The sequence below is a fragment of the Mustela lutreola genome, chromosome 7 (genome assembly GCF_030435805.1).
Source record: "Mustela lutreola isolate mMusLut2 chromosome 7, mMusLut2.pri, whole genome shotgun sequence".
NCBI classification, from domain to species: Eukaryota; Metazoa; Chordata; class Mammalia; order Carnivora; family Mustelidae; genus Mustela; species Mustela lutreola.
This window is the reverse complement of record NC_081296.1, coordinates 122881636-122898452: the sequence shown is the minus strand read 5'-3', so window position 1 is coordinate 122898452 and position 16817 is coordinate 122881636. Positions and strand designations below refer to the sequence as shown.

The 16817-nt window shown below is 48.8% G+C and overlaps 1 protein-coding gene across 2 annotated transcripts in view; it reads left to right on the top strand.

Moving 5' to 3' along the window:
• SLC24A4 (solute carrier family 24 member 4) overlaps positions 1–16817 on the top strand; it is a 180485-nt gene that overhangs the window by 104615 nt on the left and 59053 nt on the right. For both annotated transcript variants that reach the window (XM_059182464.1, XM_059182463.1), the window contains exons 3-4: positions 11875–11951; positions 15231–15305. In XM_059182464.1, coding sequence (XP_059038447.1) covers positions 11875–11951; positions 15231–15305 — 152 coding nt within the window. The remainder of the gene's footprint in view (positions 1–11874; positions 11952–15230; positions 15306–16817) is intronic.

Genomic DNA, 16817 nt, shown 5'->3' with positions numbered 1-16817 from the left:
GCTGGTGAGAATGCAAGCTGGTGCAGCCACTCTGGAAACCAGCATGGAGGTTCCTCAAAAAGCTAAAAATAGAGCTACCCTATGACCCAGCAATTGCACTACTGGGTATTGTATCCTAAGGGTACAAAAATCGTAATTCAAAGGGGCACTTGCACCCCAATTTTATAGGGGCAATGTCCACAATAGCCAAAATACGGAAAGAGCCCAAATGTCCAAGATGTCACACACACACGCACATGTGTGCGCATGTGCTTGCACATCCTGGGATGTTACTCAGCCATCAAAAAGAAGGAAATCTTGCCATTTGCAATGACATGCACAGAACTAGAGGGCATTATGCTGAGCAAAATAAGGCAGTCAGAGAAAGACAATTACCATATGATTCCACTCATATGTGGAATTTAGGAAACAAAACAGATGAACACAGGGGAAGGGAATGAGAAGTAAGAAAAACTGAGAGGGAAGCAAATCATAAAAGACTCTTAAATATAGAGAATACCCTGAGGGTTGCTGGGAGGGGAGATGGGTCGGGGATGGCTAAATGGGGGACAGGCATTAAGGCGGGTTCTTGTTGGCATGAATACTGGGTGTTGTAGGTAAGTGATAAATCATGAAATTCTACCCCTGAAACCAATACTTCACTCTATGTTAACTAACTTGAATTTAAGAAAGAAAAAGAAGTGTGAATATTTCCAAGGACCACATATTTCCTCAGCCAGTGCTCAGTGAGGGACCACCTTCCATGCCTTTATCAGGAAAGGAGAAGCCATTCTGTTCCTCCTGGGAGGGTCTCATTGTGCCTTCCCATATAGGACTGATAAACTTTGTCCCTGTCTGCTAAATCCCCACCCCACACTTCTTGCCTTGAGGCCACTTGGGAGGGAGACAGAATGGTGCCAAAGAGAAAGATGGCTAAACAGGGGACCTCAGGGGTTGAGGTGGGGAGGCAGCGTAAGAGTGCTGAAGGGTTGACCCTGACCCACAGTGGTGGGTTATGAAATAGAGCAGCCTGGCACGTCCCTCTGTGAACTCTATGAGCTTGTCCCTCCATCACCTGGGCTCTTGCTTCTCCCTCATCTAGGGCACAGGAATGGCTTCTCATTCTCTATTTCCCAGGCCTAGTTGGCCAAGGTCCAGTGTTTCAGTCAGAATTCTTGAGAGAAAAAGAACCAATAGGAGGCATATGTACACACACACCCATAAAGGGATTTATGTCACAGACTTGGCTCATGTGATTACAGGGACTGGCAAGTCTGAAATCTATAAAATAGCCAGGCAGGTTGGAAACTCTCCAGGCAAGAGCTGATGCTTCAGTCTTGAGGCAGAATTCTTCTCTAAAGGTCTTCAACTGATTAGATGAGCCCCACCAATGTACTCAAGCACAGTCTCCTTTACTTAAAGTCATATTGAAGGTAGATGTTAAGCACATTCACAAAATATCCACATGCTAGTACCTAGAATTTGTGCTTGATTAAATGGCTGAGCACTATAGCCTAGTCAAGTTGCCTCACAAAATTAACCATTCCATCCAGCATACAGCTCAGCCGTGACCACAGGACCAAATAGAGGTGAAGGGGGGGCATTCCAACCTTCCTCTAGGTCCATTGCTAGTTAGTGGGGACACTGGACCACTCACTGTTGGCAGGTCATCCAACCTCGCCTAGATCTGAGTGTCCTTGGTGAGAGGTGTTCCAGCAACTACCTTTCCCCAAGAACTACTTACCTCATTGAACTTGAGGCTGACAAGGAGAAGAATGTACTGAGTGTCCATATTGGAACTGATAGAGGTCCTTCCTGTTCAGATTAATTTGAACTCTCTTGGCTAATTGATATTAATTTTTACTTCAGGTCAGTGAACTCCTAATGAGCAGAGTGGCCATGAAATTTATCATCCAGACTAGGACACTTTTGAGAGTGGAGGGGCACTGTTAATCATTCTGGACAGCAGATGTGAATCCAGACGGTCCTGGGGAAAGCAGAGCATATAGAAGACTTCATCATGGACATTCTTCATCTTTTTTTTTATTATTATTTTTTAAAAATTTATTTATTCCAGAGAGAAAAAGAAAATGAGAGAGAGAGCAAGCATGAGATGGGGGGGCGTGTCAGAGGAAGAAACAGACTCCCTGCAGAGCAGGGAGCCCTATGTGGGACTCGATCCCTGGACTCCAGAATCATGATCTAAACCAAAGGCAGTCGCCCAACTAACTGAGCCACCCAGGTGCTCCCACTTCTTTGTCTTCTTAAGAGCTCTTTTACGGGGAATTATTTTCTATGTCTGTGTTCCACGAGAGTTAATCAAGTCAACAATATGAGTGTTGTTGTGGTTGAATTGTGTCCCCCCCCCCCCATCAAAAGAGAGGTTGCGATCCTAATCCTTGGTTATGTCTGAATGTGACCTTTTTGGAAATAGGGTCTTTGCATAGTCAGAAGGAGGTCACACTGGGGTGGGGTGGGGAGGGGACCAGACATGAGAAAGCCACTTAGGATTCCTCCACCTGCTGCAACCCCCTGGATTGGCTTTGGTGTATTTCTTTTCGGTTCTTTTCTTTGGCTTATTTGTTCGTAGCTGCAATTTTGTGTGTTTTTTTCATTAATGATTAGATTTATCTGTTTAGGCCCCCTCGTCTATTGTTGTGGCAACCCTAGCGAGCTCACATACCTCATTTCTTTCTTTCTTTTTTTTTTTTTAATTTAAAGTCAATTTAATGAACATATGGTGTATTATTAGTTTCAGAGGTAGAGTTCGGGGATTCATCAGTTGCATAGAACACCCCGTGCTCCTCACACCACGTGCCCTCCTTCATGCCCGTCAGTCAGTTACCCCAGCCCCCCACCCCTCTCCCCTCCAACGACCCTCAGTTTGTTCCCTATGGTTAAGAGCCTCTTATGGTTTGTCTCCCTCTCTGGTTTTGTCTTTTGTTTTTCCTTCCCTTCCCCAATGTTCATCTGCTTTGTTTCTTAAATTCTACCTATGAGCAAGATCATACGGAATTTTTCTTGCTCTGACTGACTTGTCTCACTTAGCCTAAGACGCTCTAGTTCCATCCACGTTGTTGCAAATGCCCAGATTTCGTTGTTTTCGATGGCTGTGTAATACTCCAGTGTGTGTGTGTGTGTGTGTGTGTATCTCTTCATCTTTATCTGTTTATCTAATTTCTAAATAAGTTTCCTGGTGGACATGAGTTTTATTCAGCCCATTCTAGGGGACATATTTAGCTTTCACTGGTGTTCTTGGGTTGGAAGTGGGGACGAGCAGCAGGGAAGCCGGCCCTCGCTGGCCAAGCTCTGATCATCTGGGCCTGTCATGGTTGGGCTTCCTGGGCTTCCAGACACATGAGTCGGAGTCCTGCTATCCTGTATGCTGTGGCCATGTCCATGTGTCCATCTGGGCTCTTAATCCCATTGCTAAGTAGCTGTGATGTTGAGTAAAGCCCTTGATGTCCCTGGACTTCAGTGTCCTTTTCTTCCCTTTAAAATGGGGGCTTAGGTGCTTCTCGTGATCAGGACAAGGATGCTCAGCGTCAGGCCAGGGAGGGAGGGAGGGAGGGATGGCAGTGTTGGATTCGATGTTGCCCCTGTGATTTTGGTAAGCCTGTGCCCTGTCCTCGGTGCAGGACCCCGGGGCCAGGTAGCATCTGGATCCTCTTCCAGCCCTAAAATCCCACGGGGGTTGCTCCCAGAGAGAGCAGTCCTCCTGCTGGATCTTCCAGTCATATCTTTATTTCTTTGCGGTGCTTCATCTCTTTCGAAATGTGCTGGGGGAAAAAAAAAAAAAAAAAGAGAGGATTTTTAAACTCCTTTTAATGCTGGTTAGGCCAGTGATTTCATTATTTTTGCTCCTGGTGGAGACACGAGGGTGATGGTATAAAACCTAGACATCTCAGCTATTGCCCATGAAAGGTATAAAATTCTTTGCGAAGTTATTTTAAATCATAGAATTGGGGGGGGAAATCACGATTTTTTTCTTTTTCTTTTCTTTTCTTTCTTCTTTTTTTTTTTTTTTTTTTTTTGCTTTTGGTTTCTGGCACTCGGGTGGTTTCTAAAACACATAAATTGAAATGATGGAAGTTTGAAACTATTTAAATTCCTTCCGCGTCCTCACAGTCTAGCTTACATCGTTTCAGAATAAACGTCAGGGCTCCGAACGTGGGGTTATTTTTAACCAAGGTAGAAAGCAGAGAGGGAGTGAGAAAGAGAATGGCGTGTTTGGAGGCGATATTTTTTTTTCTGTTTTGAAAAATTCACTTCACAGTTTATATTCCGCAAAGAGAGTCAGCTGATTGAAAGGTTGAAGAAAGATCCGCCTTTTTAAAAAAAAAATTTTTTTATTAACGTATAATGTATTATTTGCCCCAGGGGTACAGGTCTGTGAATCGTCAGGCTTATACACTTCACAGCACTCACCCTAGCACATACCCTCCCCAATGTCCATCACACAACCACCCTCTCCACACTTCCCCTCCCCCCAGCCACCCTGTTTTGTCAGATTTAGAGTCTCTTAAAGATCTGCCTTTTATGGAGGCACATTTCTGTCAAACCCTTTGCTCCTAGGGAAGGTCACAGCTTAGCATCCAGGCAGCACCTTGGAAGGCCAGAGCCGAGGAAGCAGGGCCGGCCAGCCCCCCTCTGGGGCATCCCTTAGGCAGAGCTCGTTCTAGCAGGTTTGTGTCCAAAGGCTCATTCACCCCATGGATGTTTCCCGAACACCCAGCTGGTGCCAGCACCTGGCGGCTCACAGGCTCGCGTGGAGCCAGCGTGGGAGGGCAGGTGGCAGGTGGCAGGTGGTGGCGAGAGGAGGTGAGAGATGGTGGGGCCGCCCTGTGCCACCAGTGTGGGCATTTATCCTCAGAGCAGCTGGGAACCGTTGAAGGGCTTCGAGCTCCCCATGCCTGGGAAGGAGCTGGTCTGGCTGCGGGCGGAGCACAGAAGGGGGCAGGTCGAGAGAAGACACGCACTGGAGAGGCTGATGGAGCTGGAGAGGTGGGTGGACCCAAGCCACATGGGAGGTGAGGTTGCCAGGACCCTGTGCGTGGGGCATGGCTGAAGGCGGGCAGAGGGCTGAAAGCAGTCAGCGCTCCGTACAGGAAATAGAAGCCCTTCTCCACATTTTACACAGAAAGGAATTTCAGGGAACAATGTGCTTATGAAATTGTAAGAAGAGCTAAAGGAACAAGATCTGCAAAGGGGAAGATCAAGTTCAAAGACAACCTTGGCAGGAATAAGGAAATGTGTCCTGTTGCCAGGAAAGCCTCTCTACTTTTATACCTCTGTAGCCAAGGTTGTCAGAGGAGGAACTCCTCTGCCTCTTGTCCTTCCTCCTAGTCTCCTAGGTTGGCAGAACCTACTTCTCATGCAGAGCCCCAGCTTCAAGGTTGTCCAGACTCCACAGAACAGGGAACAGAGCTGGTATGTGTGACCGTGCAATGCATAGCCTCGTGCACTGTACTGGCGTCCCTGATGGGAAGACTCATGGAAGCGGGGTGCCAGTTAGCCCTGTCCACCCATCACAGAGCATGGGGGAGGAGGAGGAACAGACACCAGGATTTCTTTCATGCAAACCAACATGGATGGTGGACCACTCACTGGGGACAGGTTTCAGGTATTTCGAGGATGGTGAAGGTGTGACATTTAGTTGGTAGCTGGGTGGGTTAGGTCTTGAACTTGGGAAATATTGGGATTTGGAAGAAGTCTGCAGAGATTAGGAAGTCAAAACCAAGATCATGTGGGGAAGGTGCATAGATGGAGAGAAGAGAGCTTGGGGAAGAGCTCTGTGAGTCACAGTATTTGGGGTTCCATGAGGGAGGGGCCTCTAAAGGCCACTGGGCAAGTGAGGAGAGTGGGGGAGTCCAAGAAACTAAGAACATCGTGTGGAGGTGGGATGACACAGCAACATGGGTGAATATTGATGTGTTTTGTCCAGTGAAAAAGGCCAGAAGAGACCAGAAGGCAAGGCAGCATCTTGTATGATTCCATTGATATGACATCTTGGGAAAGGCAAGCTGTAGGGAAAGAAAACACACCAGTGGTGGCTAGGAGTTGGGGTGCAGAGGGGCATTGATTGCAAAAAGCACAAGGGAATTTTGGGGGTGATGGAATGTTCTGTCTTGGGATGTGATGGGTGGCTTTCAAGACCCATGGGAGTGTATGTCCCAAAGAATGAATTCTATATGTAACTTGGGTCAGTGGGTGGGTGGATATATTGCTCATTCATTCATATGTTCATACATCCATAAACAGGAAGTGATCAGTTTTATTAAATGTTTCAGGTAGGTTGAGGAGAGGAGTGACAGGTTTTCCCAAATCCACGGAGTAATGGACAAGACCTCTGCCAGGCTGGGCCACGGACTGTCAGCAGAATTGGCCTATGGCCTGCATGTACAGCCCTCTTTTCAAAAGCACAACGTCTTGCCCTGGCCCTTAGAGCTTCAGGAGGACAGAGCCTGTCCTTGGATAAAGAAGGCATTTGTCCCAATGTGTCTCTGTTTCAGATAACATGCTCTGAGATAAAGAGCCTGGCGTTGGCTGGGCAAATCCAGCTTCTAAGGTCCTCCATTTCCTCTTCAAGAGAATGGCGATGTGGGACCGATGTGGCAGACGGAAGGGGCTTTGAAAGATTTGTAATGCCTTCTTCAAGACTTGATGTGGGTGCCCCACTCTCCATGGGTTTCCTGCTCACGCCCCCTCGGGTCAGTAACCTGCCTGGCTGGCTTCTCTCACCACCATCCCTGCAAGCTTCTCACTGTCTCTCAATCATTTGCTTACTTGTCCTACTGCCTCCAGCCCCTTGTGGCCCATCTGCGACACTCGTAGTAAATGCTTGTGCCTGGCGCACGGTGATGCTCGAGAAGTATGTATTGATCTATATGCTTTCAGGGTCAGGGTATTTGCCATCTCAACATCCTGCTGTTCTCTGGATGACTTTGGCTTTCTCTGAAAGTCAAGTCACCCTCCGAGAGGAAGAGCGCCAAGCCCACAGGTGCCTCGGGCTCCCGTCTGCCCTTTCCCAGAAGGCCCGACACCTATTAGCAAATACTTGTTGAACAAATTAATACATTTTGAAAATGAGCAGCGATGTTGGCAGAAGTGCAGAGCCTTGAAAGGGCAAGACTGACTCAGGGATTCTGAAATACAATGGCATCATCCGTGTAAGTTTGTCAACAGAAAAGGTCAAGTGTGCCCCAGGGGTCTCGTTTATAGGGTGTTAGCCAGGTAGCTGGTGGTGGAGAGGGGGGTTGCAGGTGCTTCTGTTCCCATGGGCCTTACAGTTTGCCCTCTGATATCCAGGAAGGCACCTGGTGGGAAAGATACCCCCCCACACACACATATATACATGCACACACAGCTCCCACCTGCCCACACACAGTAGAGTTGGATGAATGGGAGGGAGGCCGACATCTGAGGTATAAGCAGAAGGATGTGTTCAGAACCACAAGTAATGGAGAAGCTGGTTCTGGGCACCAAAGTCCAAAGGAGAGAATCTTAAAAGGGAGGTGGGCAGAGGCTGCTGTGTCTTTGGCAACTGTCCTTCCCCTCCTCTTCCCTGGGCTCCGCCCACCCCCATCCCCCAGTGTCAGGGTGCTGGGATCATCCCTAGTTTCCACCTGCAGATGCATCTCTTCCCTTTCCCCACACCCACCCCTGCCAGATTTCTGCAGCTTAAAGGCTCAGGCATGATCTCAAAAGCCGTGCGTGCCTGCCCCCTTGATTCCTCTGGTGAGGATTTGAGCAGACCGAGTGGCTCGGCCCCTTGCAGCCGTGCAAGCATCGTGCCCTTGAACATGGCCCAGGGGTTCCTGATCCCAGCAAGCCCAGGAGGAGAGTTTTTCTCAGGAAGCTGGGATTAAGCGGACCCAGCATCCAGATCCTGGTCTGATCTCATGTGCTGTCTCCTGCTCTTCCCCCACTAAGCTGGTTTTGTCTCCCCTTTTGCTTTCACAAACCCAAGGCTCAGCCCCGGAGCCACGGCAACAGCTTTGCATCAAGGGTAGGGTCTGTAGGACAGCTGCCTAACGGGCTGAGTGCTGAGCGTCCTTTAACCCTTACGGCAGCCGGTTGGCGGGGTGGAGGGGTGGGGGGGGAGGCTCTGCAGTGATCCCCACTTAGAGACAAGAGGACAGCCTCAGAGGTGTTAAGAGGCTTGCTAAGGTCCTGCAAGTAACACACGAGGGGCAGAGGCCCTTCCTGGACCCTGCCACCTGCTTCTAGAACCCGTGTACTGAGCAGCTCCATACACTGTGTGTGGTTTTGAAGTTGTGGCTGTTGGTGACAGAGGATGGACAGCATTCCTGCTGGGTGTGCTCCATGGCCTGTACCCCAGATGTCAGTTTCTAGAAGATTTGATTCCTGAACCAGGAAGCAGACTGGTCTCTGCTACCAGCTGCCAACTGGGAAGGGCAGTATGGCCATTATGACCTGTAGCAACCACACAGACACAGTGACCATTCTACCAGCTCACGTGGCAGCAGAGTGCCACTGAAGAAATGGAGGGACAGACTCAGCAGGGTCCCAAAAGCTTGTGAGTCGTTGTGCCAAGACTCCAGTTCAGGTCTTCTTTCCCACTTTGCCATGGGATGTCCCTCTGTGTGAGAGACAGCCCCTAATACCAAACAAGGAACATGGGGTCCCACGGTGAGTCCAGGCTTCTATAGCTGGGGTCCCTGAGCTGGTTGCTTTCCCCTCTGAGTCTCACAGCGTTGGACATTTATGGCTGCAGGACCTGCCTCATGGGTTCGGGATATTTCCAGAAGACTCAGGTGGCTACAGAGGTCAATGGGTCATGGGCAGCTGATAGCTTTGCTGGTAACTCTGTCTTGGCTGGCAAAATTAATTCCTGGATGGCTTGCCCTCCCCTCTGCCACCATCCAGTTTCTATGCAGGGTTGCAAAGCAAGCTTGGTACAGTGGCTGAACCAGTAGAGGCCTGCTCCTACCAAGGACAAAGCCATTTATCATCCATATCTCTCCCCTGCTGGAGCCCAGATGATACTTCCTCACAGCAGAAATGCACATTACTTTCTTCTAATTTTCAAAAGAATTCCCAGGATTGAATAAATCAGCATCTCTCAGCCCACTGTCTTGGAGAATCAGGAACCATCTCTAATTTTCAGGGCAGAAGCATCTATTGATCTGCCTTGAAATACCCCACACTGTTGGATTTCTCCTGGAAAAATATCCAGCCCCAGGAATGCCAAGCATCCCCCCCCCCCCGCCCCTTATAATGAGCATCTCTGAGCCTGCAGACCTGGGAGCAGGTCCCCGCTCTTGAAATGACAGCAGTGGTTCTATTAAAGAATTTTGATTACAGGAAAAAAATAAGTGAAAGAATCCATATTTCATTAAAGTTGCTTGTTTTAAAGTGGGAACGTTTTCTGGGTGTCTGGGGAAGCTGATGTTTTCTAGGCCTTGCGGGAGAATCTAGTCTTAGAAAACAAGATTTTCCACGTAAGGGAGAAAATCATCACTCTCAGAGCTGAAGGCCAAATTGTATTTACAGAGAAAGGATTTTTTTTTTTTTTTTTTTTGTCCTGGAAGTTTCTTTGCGAGCCTTTATGGAGCACCCACCATGAAGCTGTTGTCCTTTTTAGGTGTTTAAGCGGTTTGTGAGGGTAATAAGAGCATCCTAATAGGATGAGAGGATATAGACGGGCATTTTTATTCGTATTTTAACATTTTTTAGTTCAATCAACTGTTAAAGTGTTTTGGGAACCCACTGCAGTGTCGGGCCTGGCTAAGGCACAGAGGATGTAATAATACAGGGCAGTGTGGATCCCTGCCTTCCAGAAGCTTCCATTCTAGCTGATGGGATGAAGACGTGGGGCTCTGGGAGTGTCCAACTGAGGACTTGCATAAATGACTTCAGTCATCTCATCCATCGGTCATCTCGAAGGGGGGAGTGAGGTGAGAAGGAATTATTCCTTCATTCCCTGTGAACTTCCTGAGGCCAAGAAGCAAATAAGTTGCTCAGATCCCTCGGGAGTGTTAGGGGTGATACCATAGAATCTGAGTGTGTGATTCCTAATGCAGAAGGCTCTGCATGTCACAGAGCCACCCACTGTCTAGGATGATGAAAGCCCATAACAGGTACCCACCCCAACAGGAGCATTCTTGGGGCCAAAGGAGGGACTGTGACGTGGAACTCGATGACCCAAGATGGCGGTGTGCCAGTGGTAGCCTCTCTCCCTTTGATCATGTTCCCTGTGTGTGTGGTTCTGCCGAGAGTATATCCAACTAGGGGGACGGCAGTTTTTCCTCCTTGTGCCAGCACTGCCATCCCCAACCCAGCCGATGTCACTTGACCACTTTGGGGATCTTGAGTTGGATCTTCTTCCATCATGGGTGGAAGGAGAGGTTGAGAGGCGGAGTCAGTGGGCCTGGGCGGAGCTAGAAGTGCTTTGCCGGAGAACACCTGTCTCTGAGCTCTGGGAGGGTAGACGGGACCAGAAATGACTCTGGTGTGAGAGGATTCTGACTTGGCAGTGGCCAGAGAATCATATTGCAGAATCCTGGGAGGGCACATCTGAAATTCGCCACAGGCTGGAAATGTTTGAAAAAGTGAGGCATATTATTAAGGTCCATCTTACCATTTTACTGATGGTGAAACTGAGGTACACGGAGGTTAAGGAACTGTCCGTGTAGACACGGCTGTGAACATTCGAGGCAAGATCTGAACCTCATGGCAGTGTGAGTACAGAGAACCTGCCCTCCCAAGCGGGACTGACCGTCTCCAGCCTCTGCCTGACTGCCAACAGGACTGTGTTTGTAGCAGATCCAAGTGGGGGTTGAAGCCACTGGGGACCCAGCTGTCTGCTGGGAATGTCATCACAATCCTCGGACAAAGCGAGGAACCATCCCCTGATTTCTCTTTTTGGTGTATTTTGACATTTTTCTACTTTGTTTTCCTCTAACATCTTTATTGAGATAGAACTCCCATACCATACAATTTATCTATTTAAGGTATATAATTGGGTGACTTTTAGGGTGTTGGTAGTTGGGCAAACATCATCACAATTTTAGGACAATTTCATAAACCCCGGAAGAAACCCTGCACCCTTTAACAGTTATCCCCCAAACCATTCTGCTTTCCAGCCCTAGGCGACCACTAATCTACCTCAGTTTCTCTAGATTTGCCTCTTCTGGAATTTTATATTAATGGAATCTTACAATATGTGGTCCCGTGGGATGGAGTCCTCTCAGCATCACGTTTTCGTCTGTGAGGTTCCATGCATCCGTGCTTTGTCTTTGTATGGCTGAATATTCCCTTGTATGGGAATATTCCACATTTGGAATAGACCACATTTTATTTACCCGTTTATTCACTGATGGGTGTTTGGGTTGATTCCATATTTTGGTGCTTATGAATAATACTGCCATGAACATCCCCGTGCAAATTTTGTGTGGACATGTTCTCACTTCTCTTGGGCAGATACTGGGGACTAGACTCGCTGTGTTGTGTTGTAACTCGATGTTCAACCTTTTGAGAACTGCCAGACTGTCCTGCCACAGTGGCTGTACCCCCTGACCAGTTATGAGGGTTCCAACCACTCTGTGTCCTTGCTAATATTTGTTATTATCTCTCTTGGCCATCCTAGTGGGTAGGAAGTGTTTCATATGTTTTTAAAAAATTGCAAGGGATATGTTAAATTAGGTCAATTCCAAGTTTCTAGAGCATCTGTGGATAATTCGGTACTCAGCAATGTTTTCCGAAGAGCGCGGGCATGCTGTGGACGTGGGAGCTGTAGCTGGCTGGCCCCCTCCTGGGGTAGCTGAAAGCCTAGCAGGTTCTCCAGATCCACAGGGGACTCTCACACTGCCAGTGAGGCCATCACGGGACCCACTGATAACTAACCCCCTGCTGTGTCCTCTTGTCTTCCAGCAATTCACGAGTTCCCCACAGACCTATTCTCCAACAAGGAGCGACAACACGGAGCCGTCCTGCTGCATATCCTCGGTGTAAGTGGCCTGGGTGGGATAGGCTATTCCTACACCTCAGGCAGCCAGAGTGTGTCTGCAGAGCACGGACAAGCCATAGCATGTCAAAGATGTCCCTTCCTTGTAAGATGACATCTGGGAGAACAGGTGCTGGACCCATTTTAACCACAAAAAACCAGAGTCTTAAAGATGTCGGGTGACTGGCTCTTTGTTGCCCAGCAAGTGACCCCAGAGCCAAGACAAGACTCCCAAGTCTTCCTGGGCCCCATTTTCTGCTTTCCTGAAAAGGGAGCAACAGCATCCTTCCTAGCCATGCGAAAACATTCCCAGCCATGCGTGAGTGTGAGTAAAGTGCACTAGACATTGCACAACAGATAAGAAGTGCTCTGTGCACGCTTGCTGCCACAATTCCCATGATCCTCCACTCCCACTCCACATCTCACCACCTTGACGTAACCATAGTTTAAAACTTCGGCGCACCCTTTCTCAAATTTCCCTCTGTCTTCAGATGAGACTTGATGACAATGGTGGAATCCTCAGACACCAATTTAAAAAGGACTAGCGGGTCCAAACCTCAAGTACAGGCAAATGTTGCTCTTCTCTGACAAGAGTAAGCAAACTGCAGCCTGAAGCCTGGCTGTTGTTTGTAAATAAAGTTTTATTTGAATATGGCCCTTCCCATCGTTTCTGTATTCTCTGTGGCTGCTTTTGTGCTTCAGTCCCAAAGTAGGTATAATACAGTGACGTGGTCCACAAAGCCAAAAATATTTACTGTCTGTCCCGTTGCAGAAAAGGTTCGCCAGTCCTTTTGTATGGCGTGGAGAAACGAAAGTGCTGGCGATTTGCTTTTCTGCTTGGGACACGGCAGATTTTTCTTTAATTAGGTTCCCTGACCACCCAGCACTATTTGCTTCTATAAGCCCCACCAAGTATTAGCCTTTGCAAGAGAGAATTCAGAAAGCGAAAGCTGGGATTCTTGCGGAGAGAGTAGCCCCCCTGAGAATGATGAATGAGTGAAGTTTTAATTAACAGGATAAACCGTTAATGACAGTGAAAGTTGTAGGCAAATATTGGATGACAGGCCTGTGTATTTCCGTAAGAGAGTTATTATCTTTCTAGTTCCCCTGGCTTTCCCACGCCCTCCTCTTTCACTGAGAGGCTGTGGGTTTGGCAAATTAATCCCATAGCTCTAGGGCTCTGCCTCAGGAAAGTCTTGGCATTGCTAAGACAAAACCTTCTCTCCCGAACCTGAAAACACCTCAGGGTTTTTGCAGGAGCCTTTAGAGCAGACATGAGCCAAACGATGGTTAGAGGACCAAATCTAGCCCACCTCCTGATTTTTATAAATAAAGTTTTATTGGAATCCAGCCACACACACACACCATGTTCTATTCTACAGCCACAGAATCATTGTGACAGAGACTGTGTGACCTGTCAAGACCGAAATATTTACTGTCTGACTGTTTCAGAAAAACCTTGCTGACACCTTCTTTAAGAGAAAGACAAGGCGCAAGCTTTGGAGCCAGTTTTTTGTTGTTGTTGTTTTTTGTTTTTTGTTTTTTTAAAGATTTTATTTATTTATTTGACAGCGGGAGAGAGATCACAAGTAGACAGAGAGGCAGGCAGAGAGAGAGGGGGGAAGCAGGCTCCCTGCTGAGCAGAGAGCCCGATGCGGGGCTCGATCCTAGGACCCTGAGATCATGACCTGAGCCGAAGGCAGCGGCTTAACCCACTGAGCCACCCAGGTGCCCCTGGAGCCAGTTTTTGTCTGCAGCGCTAGGAACGTTCTCAAAGCTGCCCAGCCAGAGTGGTGGGGACCGACTCGGCCTCCTTTTCTCTTACGTGTTTCCAAGGCCATCAGGAGAGCTATGCAGCTTCCCCTTCTCCTGGTAGAGGATGTTGTGGAAATTCCTGGGGGTATGAACTCAAGTCTGTATCCTGAGATTTTCACAGCAGGATCTCTCTCCCTTCACCTATAACCCCCATTATTTGTTTCTTTTTGCTTCCCCTCCCCCCACACCAAAAGGTAATGAGTCAGATCCAAGGACAGCCATGCTTGGACTGCAGAAGACACCTGCCTCAGAGGCCTTGGCCACAGCTGATAGATCTTCCAGTCTATTTAATCACAATTCATTGGTGTGCTACTCCAACAACGTCACAGTTGTTTTTGCTGAAGCAGCCCAGCCTTTCCCAGTTTTGTGAACAGAGCATCTGTATCACTTTGTCTTGGAAGAAAGAAATGGTTCCCTCAGCCTTCAGCACAAAGTCCCATCTGTCCATGGGCCCTGGGCATGGCCTGTCCTTCCAACCTCACATCCTCTGTCTTCCACATCACTATCACTCTGGTCTACCTGCATAAGTGACCTTGCTGTTCCTCATAGACATCAAGCTCACTCCTACCTCAGGGCCTTTGCACTGGCCTTTCCCCCAACAGTTACATATTATTTGTTTATTTGCCCCACTAAGGTCAGTTACAGGAGGCAGAGGCATTTCCTGGCAGGTTAGCCATGGATCCCTGATGCCTCGAATAGAGCCTGGCCCATAGGTTGAGTTGAGTGGAAAGATGAACAGGACAGGGATATATAAAACCATGTATATAAAACCACTTGGAAATTACTGATCTGTTCTCACTCTGTCATCAAACAGATGAAGGTACTGAGCCCTGGAAATGTGACTTATCCAAAGGCACAAGGCAAATCAGTCCCAGAATAAGCATTAGCATCTGGATGCTTTGTTCCATGAAACTCTATGTGTGAATGGCTTGTGTATTTTAACTTCTGCCACCATTAGGTAGCAAGCCAGGAACTGTTGGCTCGCTTGCTCACTGCCATTCATTCCAGCAGTGAGTGGCCGGGTGGTAAGAGGGAAATGGTGCCTTCACTAAAACGAAGGGGGAAGATTGGGATTGTTCTTACTTTAAACTCTTAAACTGGTGATTCTAAATGCTTTCCTTCTTAGCCCTAAGGCTTAGAGCTTGCCTTTTGAGAGCAGCCTGAAATGGTACAGGGGAGAGAGCTGGTGCTTTGCAAAGAGGAGAAGGAGCCCAAGATCACGTGGCCTGAGCTCTCATCCCCTTTGTTGCCAGCACATTATTTCCCCTCCCTGAGACTCAGTTTCCCCATCTGCTCGTGAGGGAGCAGATCTCTGTGGTGTTGGAATTTTCCTGTGTCTCTCTCTGTGCACCCGGCCTCTGCCTTGGCAGTGTGCGACAGCTGCCTGGTTCGGGACGTGACATCGGGCCAGCCACGCCTCCTCGGCAGCAGGTGCATTTGCTGACCATCTCCCCCATTTCCTCCTCAGGCTCTGTACATGTTCTATGCCTTGGCCATAGTCTGTGATGACTTTTTTGTTCCGTCTCTGGAGAAGATCTGCGAGGTAAGTAGGGGGGATAGGAGGGACTTGGGATCTCACAGAAAAGCCAGGCTGGGGCTGGGGGGCCTGGGGCAACCAAGGACATGGGACTCCTCAGGGCCAGATGGAGAAGGACCAAGCAGGGAGCACTCTGGTGGTGACGACTGGCCACGCACTTACTGTGGCCACGGCAAAGCCTGGCTTTGACACCCCCAGAGCGGAGTCGGCAGGGGCCATTCTCTCCCTGATTTGGTCTCCCACGTGCCATCGGCGCCCAGGGCCTCTGGTTTCCCGGCAAGCTGTCACTGGTGAAGCTAAACCTGCCCCTTAAGGAGCATTTCCCACAAGCTGCAGGTGGCGGGGACCAGGTGGGGATCCGTGTCTCGGGGGAGGATCCAGAGGCTGAGCAAAGAATGCCCTTTGGTCCAGTGTTTGCAGGCTGACGTTTTCTCCTCCTCATTGTTTTGTGAGCTTTTGACTTTCTTATCTTCTCTCTTCTCACATGTAAGACTCCAGTGCTGGGGCGCCTGGCTGGCTCAGTCAGTAGAGAGTCTAACTCTTGACCTCAGGGTTGTGAGTTCAAGCCCCTCATGGAGTGTAGAGATTAAAAATAAAATGTTTTTTTTTAAATTTTTTAAAGGCTCCAGGGTGCCTCTCTATTCTGCCTTACCCTTGGCCGCTAACCAAGAAAGGATAACTACTTCCGCTTCCAGCACCTACCATGTGCAGACCGCTCTGGACTTTGGTACACTTTGTCCCCCATGAAATCTCCTACCTGTTTGAAGACATGTCGTTGTTGTGACATCTGCAGCTGGAGGCAGAGCTTGTTAGGGCAGGGGCTTCCTTGCTGCTGAGCACAGAATAGGGCCTCCTGAGGAGCGAAGAATGTGGCAGCAAGGTACAAAGGCCTTCCCCACCCCCAGTCTCCCCTCGCTCACCTCTCCATCTTCCCCCGACTCAGACTGAACCATGGGTCAATGAGCGAGTTGAGCCAGAGAAAGAGTGTATGGAGAGAATCAGGAGATGGCCTCTGGGGATGGGTGACCAATGCACAGGACAGTGCCCAGTGGAAAGGCCCCTCCAGGTTACCTGTCTCTGTAAGGACACAGACGTGAGCAAAGGGGGATGGTCCTGGCCCTATGGGCAAGTCCCCTGGAAGGGGCTCAGTAAGAGTCATCAAAGGACTGAAGAGCCAAAAGGAGGAATACAATGTGTCTGTTGGGGAGAAGCCTAGGAGGGCTTTATGGAAGAAATGGTATCTGATCTAAACTTCTGAAGTGGTCAGGATTTCTCCAAGCAGAGAGGGCAAGGAAGGGCATTCTAGGAGGAAGGAATAGCTCAGGTGAAGACAGAGCCTTCACCTGAGTTTGTAATGGTTTGTAATGTGCTAGAAGATACCGGAAATGCTCTGAGGGCAGATCATTTTCTGTGGAACCCTCTCCTGATCAATGAGGTCAGGGTAGCCGGGCTTCTGCCCTGGGGGGTCAGTGCTTGACAGAAACCCAGAGCTCCGACCCCTCTGAGGGACTGCTTCCT